The sequence below is a fragment of the Neophocaena asiaeorientalis genome, unplaced genomic scaffold (assembly GCF_003031525.2).
Source record: "Neophocaena asiaeorientalis asiaeorientalis breed wild unplaced genomic scaffold, Neophocaena_asiaeorientalis_V1.1 scaffold76, whole genome shotgun sequence".
Taxonomy (NCBI): domain Eukaryota; kingdom Metazoa; phylum Chordata; class Mammalia; order Artiodactyla; family Phocoenidae; genus Neophocaena; species Neophocaena asiaeorientalis.
Window position 1 is genome coordinate 517922 of NW_020173668.1, and position 6952 is coordinate 524873.

The 6952-nt window shown below is 52.2% G+C and overlaps 2 protein-coding genes across 3 annotated transcripts in view; both read left to right on the forward strand.

Moving 5' to 3' along the window:
* Nucleotides 1–2407, forward strand: part of HDGF (heparin binding growth factor) — a 3298-nt gene extending 891 nt beyond the window's left edge. Inside the window, exons 3-5 of the mRNA XM_024748321.1 lie at nucleotides 246–425; nucleotides 702–925; nucleotides 1121–2407. Of these exons, the coding sequence (XP_024604089.1) occupies nucleotides 246–425; nucleotides 702–925; nucleotides 1121–1127 (411 nt within the window). The 3' untranslated portion in view covers nucleotides 1128–2407. The remainder of the gene's footprint in view (nucleotides 1–245; nucleotides 426–701; nucleotides 926–1120) is intronic.
* Nucleotides 2408–3606: 1199 nt separating this feature from the next.
* MRPL24 (mitochondrial ribosomal protein L24) overlaps nucleotides 3607–6952 on the forward strand; it is a 3694-nt gene continuing 348 nt past the window's right edge. The window contains exons 1-5 of one of the 2 annotated variants that reach the window (XM_024748357.1): nucleotides 3607–3716; nucleotides 5801–6044; nucleotides 6125–6220; nucleotides 6428–6531; nucleotides 6793–6933. In XM_024748357.1, coding sequence (XP_024604125.1) covers nucleotides 5862–6044; nucleotides 6125–6220; nucleotides 6428–6531; nucleotides 6793–6933 — 524 coding nt within the window. In that variant the 5' untranslated portion in view covers nucleotides 3607–3716; nucleotides 5801–5861. The remainder of the gene's footprint in view (nucleotides 3717–5800; nucleotides 6045–6124; nucleotides 6221–6427; nucleotides 6532–6792; nucleotides 6934–6952) is intronic. The other variant, XM_024748356.1, reaches the window with a different exon arrangement.

Here is a 6952-nt window from a genome sequence, read left to right on the forward strand (position 1 = left end):
GAGGTTCTGCCTCCTGCTCCAGCCCTCCCCCCTCCTGCACAGAGCCCTGCCTGCCCGGCCAGTGGGTTTACCCCGGGGCTAATCCGACAGAGGTGGGTCTCAAATCACTTGTGAGACTGGGCACCTGGGTGGGGGCGGGGGAGAGGTGGGAGAAGGAAGGAGTGAGTGGCCGAGGGAGGGGTCTGGGGAGGGGGCCCAGCGTGGCAGTCGCTGGTGCCACTCAGCCTTTGCTGTCTCCGCCGCAGTCCTCCCAGAAAAAGAGCTGTGTGGAAGAGCCCGAGCCCGAAGCCACCGAGGGTGATGGCGATAAGAAGGGGAATGCCGAAGGTAGCAGTGATGAGGAAGGGAAGCTGGTCATTGATGAGCCGACCAAGGAGAAGAATGAGAAGGGGGCGCTGAAGAGGAGAGCGGGAGACCTGCTGGAGGTAACTGCCCCCTACCTGGGGCCCCGGAGCAAGGCTCCTAGTCTGAAGAGGGAAGTTACGACTTTTTCAGGGAGTGCCCGTCTGAGAGACAGACTCAGCCCCTAGTTTTGGGGAGTCCCTTGCTGAGAAGATGGGACACGGGAGACCTCTCAGCTAGCAGAGGGCTGGAGGACTGTGGGTCTGCCTAGGAAGGAGAGCCTCTGGGGAAAGGAGGGGGGAGGCTGGTGTCCTCCCTCTCTAGCCTCAACCCACCTCTTCTCTGCTAACCCTGCCCAGGACTCCCCCAAACGTCCCAAGGAGACAGAAGACCCCGAAGGGGAGGAGAAGGAAGGGGCCACCTTGGAGGGTGAGAGGCCCGTTCCAGTGGAGGCGGAGAAGAACAGCACTCCCTCGGAGCCGGGCTCTGGCCGGGGGCCTCCTCAGGAGGAAGAAGAGGAGGAAGAAGAGGAAGAGGCTGCCAAGGAAGATGCTGAGGCCCCGGGCATCAGAGATCATGAGAGGTGAGTGAGCTCACTGCCCCTTGGCAGCTGGGCTGGGAGGGCCCAGCCACCTGCTGAGAGGAGGAGGAGGAGGGCCTGTAGCAGTCAGCCTCCAGGGAGGCAGGGTGGGCTCTCCCAGGAGGCCGGCACTGGCTGGGGCCCGGCCAGGCCAAGGCCACACCATTAACCCTTCTCCCCTCCAACCCTCCCCCGCAGCCTGTAGCCACCAATGTTTCAAGAGGAGCCCCCGCCCCGTTCCTGCTGCTGTCTGGGTGCTACTGGGGAAACTGGCCATGGCCTGCAAACTGGGAACCCCTTCCCCACCCCAACCCACTCTCCTCTTCCACTCACTCTCCCCCTTCTGAGCTCAGACCCTGGAGATTGACCCGGATGGGGCAGGCCACCTGGCCCTCACCTCCACGTCCCCACACCCCTGTGACCTGAGTCAGGTCCATGTCTTCTGCTCTGTGGGATGAGATGAGGCCACTGTGTCCCTCCCTGCCTGGAGCTGTTTCCCAGTGTATTTGTTAGGGCCTGGACTGGCTATTTCCATCTTCTGACACCCCTCTCGCCCTTCCCCGGGCATTCTAGACCTCTGGGTTGGTTGGGATCAGGGCTATGAGTGGAAGGGATGGAGTATAAGTAGCACGGTGGGCTTCTGGGGCCTGGGAGGGGCAATCTTCAAGTTGGGGTGGGGGAGTGGGCAAGAGGATGGCATCCTGTCCCTTCCTCCCACACCTGTTCTACCAGCTACCTGGATTCAGGGAAAGTGGGACAGCTTGTGGGAGAGGGGCTCCCTTCAATAAATCCTTGATGGTTGACAATGCCCATTCTCTTACGCCAACCCTAGGGGTTATGGGAGTTACAGTTTATCATCAAAAGATTTGGGGTCTTCCAAGTTCTTTGGGTCAAGGACCTGAGATCTGAAGGGTTAACTTCACCCAGCTCCTATGGGAGTGTTGAGGAGTATCCATCCACCTTTAGACCTCAGGCCAGAGATGGGATGCCCTGGGGAGACCCTTAGCTGCCCTTTTCCCTCTCCCCACAGTGCTCAAGGCCAGCCTACAGTCGCATACGTCACCCAGATATAAAGGAAAAGACACATTTTTTAGGAAATGTTTTTAATAAAAGAAAATTACAAAAAAAAAAAATTTTAAAGACCCCCCCATCCCTTTGTGTGCCCCCCACTCTGCTCCTTTCTTCCCCACTGTTGCCCCCATTTCTGAGGTGCACTTGGAGGCTCCCCTTCTGTTTGGGGCTTGATGACTTTTCTTGTTGTAGTTGGGGCTTTGGTGTTCCTTCTGGTGTCATTTCCCATCCACATATCCTCACCTGGTCCCCTCAGTGTTGTCACCAGATCCAATTTGTAACCCACTGAGAGGCCAGAGGGAAATAAGCGCCCTCTCCCAACCTCTTTCTAGTGGTCTATTTGGCTCTTCCGTCTCTCGTCTCTTTCACCCTTGCCCCCCTCCCTTGGGCTCTGATGAAAAATTGCTGACTGTAGCTTTGGAAGTTTAGCTCTGAGAACCGTAGATGATTTCAGTTCTAGGAAAATAAAACCCATTGATTACTACATTGGATTTTGACTGATTCTTTGGGGGTGTATTGGTTAACTGATGGTGCAGGGGAATGGGAAAGGGAATGCAAATGATTTCCAAATCCACTTTTCAGATTGAGGTAAGGTGTGCCAGCCTTCTCCATTCTCAGTCTGTTAGAGATACCTAAAATTCTACATGAGGGCAAAGTCGCAGAATACGGTGCCCAGTATTCTACTTCTGCCCAGCCACTGTTTAACACAGTTTCCCCCATAAGCACCTGGGAAAGTTTTTTTTAAAGTTTGCACAAGAAGTAGAGTGTGGGACTTCCCTGGTGGTCCAATGGGAAAGACTCCCCGCTTCCAGTGCAGGGGACCTGGGTTCGATACCTGGTCAGGGAACTAGATCCCGCATGCATGCCACAACTAAGAACTCCACATGCCACAACGAAGATCCCACGTGCTGCAACTGAGACACGGTGCAGCCAAAATAAATAAATATTTTAAAAAAGAAGAGGTAGGTTGTGAGAGGTGACAGTATCAGTCACAGCTCACGATGGCCAGGGAAGTTAGGGTGTTGGGGCTGGTTGTAGAAACAACTTTGACCCTCAAGGGCAAAGCCAGGGATGCCCGCTACTGATAACGTGATGAGGGTCGGGGAGGTTGATAGCATGGAATCCTCCCAATACTCCTGAATTAAGTGGAATGGCTGGATTAGATCCTCTCAGGTTTCTTTCAGTCTGACATTTTGTGTAGATCATCGACTGGCATTGGAAGGGCCCACGTTTCTATCCCTTAGTTTAGAAAGCCTATGACACTTTCTTCACTGCCTTGGCTCCCTCCAGCAGAGGGCGGGCGGGGAGAGTATTGACTGTAGCCTCACTAGAAAGCGAGGCTCTCTGCTTTGAAGAAGCCGCAATCACCTAGAAAATGGAGCCGTCGTCTCTAGTAACTACAATTCCCAGCGGCCTCCACGCAGAGCACGTGCAGGAATGTGCCAGGCGCGATAGCATATTCCGCTTTGCCTTCAATTCCCGACGTGCTTCACTGTGCTCTTAGGCTTCCTAGATTTCCTACAAGGCCAAATTTCCTGTTTCTCGCTTGCTTTGCAGCAGCGGACTACAACTCCCAGCATGCAGAGAGGCTAGATTATCGTTGCGCGTCCACTGTACCATCAGACTACTTTTCCCAGAAAGCCGGGGGACGCGGTGGGGCGGGGCTTAGGTCCCACGTGCAGAAGAGACTGGCGGAGGCTCCGGGGCTCAGCGGGAAGCGGAGGTGAGAGCAGCGTGGCCCGGACGTTTTGGCAACTGTGGGCTGGTCCGGGAGCGGGAGCGGGACGAGCCTTCTTTGACCCTGGCATGGATCAGTCGCTTCGACCGAGGTCTCCCTGCTTCGGAAGCTCGGAGCGGGTGGTTGTTGAAGACTGCTGGGGGATGGACATCACCCGTACCTAAGATGGGGCCGGCGGGGCCTTTGGAGCCGGGGTCTGAGGGAGCAGACGCTCTACCTCACTACCTAGCACGGCGCCCCAGAGCGCGCCATGAAAGCCCTACTGCGGAAGGGCACCAGCCTCTCCAGGGTTTGGAGGGAAAAAAGGAAAACATCTAGGGGGCTGGCTTCTGGGATCTCCTCCCAGAGCTTCAGATCTTGAATAGCTGAGGTTAAGGGACGTCTTGCAGCAATCACGCAGGAGTCTCGGGTCTTAAGATTGTCTTTTTTGGGGGCCGCACTGCGCGGCCTGCGGAATCTTAGTTCCCCCACCAGGGTTGGAACCCGTGCCCCCTACAGTCCTTCAGTGGAAGCGCAAAGTCTTAAGCACTGGACCGCCAGAGAATTCTGCTTCTATCAAGTCATGAACTAGGGCAAGTCTCCAGCTCTCAGGGCCTTGGTTTCCTCGTCTCCTGTCAACCTCCCGCGGAGAGCAGTGTGAAGATCAAATGCTGGGAATAGTGAAGTTCCCAGCATTAGACCTGTCACATAGTAGTGCTCCCTAAGCATTTTTTGATTCTGAATGGGAACACCAAGGCCCTTAACATTCATCCAGCATTAATTAAAAATAATATTAGGTCTTTTCCATATTGAGAAGTATAGAGAAGAGAAATGACCTGATATCTCACTGTTCAGATAAACCAGCTCATGTATTATTTTAAAGGTACGTGGTTAGAAAATGCAAACGTTATGGAAAGGAACAAGATGGAAAGTAACAGCCCTCCCAAACTTCCTCATCTCCAAAACAAGTACTTTATTTGTTCCCTGTTGCCTTCTTGTAAATATTTATGTCTGTGATAGAATACATATTTTTTAATTTACCCAAAAAAGGATACTATCCACATGATTCTGTACCTTGCTTTGTTAAAATGTTAAAAATAACTCGAATGACAGAAACAACCCTGTAAAGTTTTATGGATGATGAAACTGAAGCTCAGAAGTCAAGTTGCCTAGGGTCACAGAATAAGTTGATGGTGGAGCGGGGACTAGAACCCAGGTCGTCTGATTCCCAGTCCAGAGCTTTTAATGTCATTAGAGTGCACTTTAATTGTACTTTTAAGTTAGGCTTTATTCTTAGCTATGAAACAAGGTTAATGGTACCTCCTTCATCAGTTGTCCTTGGGCTTAAATGAGATGATACAGGAAAGCACTTAGCATGGCAACTGGAAGGTAGCAAGTGCTCAGCAAACTGAAGCACTTATTATTTTTGCCCTCAGTTGTCCCACCGCCCCATTGGTTTAGTCCATTATCCAAAACTGGGAGGCTTAGAGTACATACTTAGTTTGGAAATGTAGGACTCCATAATCCTAGAGTCTGGCTCTGGGTCCTTTTCCTTTAGAAAAGCAACTATCTTAGGGAGAAGTGGTTATTTCCTGATTGAGGTTAGGAATTGGACATTTTGTAGGGACATTTTAATCCCAGTTTTTATCTCTGACACCTGTTTGATTGTTTTACCTTATAACTGCCTGCTTTCTGGCTTTACGCCAGTGTTTTGTCCATTACTTGTTTTCTTTCCATCTTGCTGTTGGTGCATTTATTAAATAACTTTTTATTGAGTACCTACTACATGCCAGGCCCTGCTGGGATCTGCTGGATTCAAGGGTGATCTAGATAACATGGTCCCTGGCCTCAACGAATTTTTGGACTTTGAAGTCAGATATATGTGGCTTTGAATGCTGATTCTCCCACATAGTAGCCTTATGACCATTGACAAGTCACTTAACTTCTCTGAGTCTCTATCGTCATCTGTAAAGCGAAGATAACATCTTGTGAGGATTCAGTAAGATCAAGTCCATTGAGCCATGAAGTAAGTGCTTAAGAAAATGTTGCTTCCCTTGTTTCTTTGCCCCTTTCTTTCTGTCCTACCCCAGAGCCGACTAGGAAGATTTCTGGGTCTTTCACCGGCCAGGGGATTTCTCACAGTCTCCAGCCATGCGGCTCTCTGCTCTGCTGGCCTTGGCATCCAAGGTCACTCTGCCTCCCAATTACCGCTATGGGATGAGCCGCCCAGGCTCCTTGTCAGACAAGAAGAAGAATCCTCCAGGGACTAGGCGGCGCCCGGTGGCTGTGGAACCTATCTCTGATGAAGACTGGCATCTGTTCTGTGGGGACAGGGTGAGAATCTCAGATGGGGTAGTGTGGCGGGGTGCTCCTGGGCAAGGATCTCCTTCCCTGACGGTCATCTCTTCCCACAGGTAGAGATCCTAGAAGGCAAGGACGCTGGGAAGCAAGGCAAAGTGGTTCAAGTTATCCGGCAGCGAAACTGGGTGGTCGTGGAGGGGCTGAATACAGTAAGTGAAGAGTGAGGATGGCGATGCTCAGGAATCCTGTGCCATCCGTCCCTGTCCACTAAGAGCAGCACAGGGAGGCCAGAGACTGGCTGAGGGGATGGTGAGACAACTGAACCTTCTGCTTTTCAACTTGAATGCTCTGAGTTGTGGTAGACGAGCCCCCTTCTCACCTCCTGGGTTCTGATAGCCCCCTCCTCTTTTGGACAGCATTATCGCTATGTTGGCAAGACCGTGGATTACCGGGGAACCATGATCCCCAGCGAAGCACCCTTGCTCCACAACCAGGTCAAACTTGTGGATCCTGTGGACAGGCAAGCACATGGGGCTCTGGTCAGAGGGTTTCTTGCCCTCTGAGTCCACACAGCTGTTGACCATGTTTATCCAAAGGGAATGGTGGGTTGGATGTGCTGAAAATTGAGAGGGGCCATCCATGACCCCCCATAGGAAACCCCAGTGCAGGGGTAGCAGAGAAACAAGATGGTGACCTTGGTGTTCTTAGTCATTGACTTTCGGGTTGGAACATAGGAGGGAGACCTAACTCCCTGGCTGGCCTCACTTCTTCTGTCCCCTAGGAAACCCACTGAGGTGGAGTGGAGATTCACTGAGGCAGGAGAGCGGGTACGAGTCTCCAGAAGATCAGGAAGAATTATCCCTAAACCTGAATTTCCCAGAGCTGATGGCATCGTCCCTGAAACATGGATTGGTGAGGCTGGGTGAGGCGGCAAGAAGTGG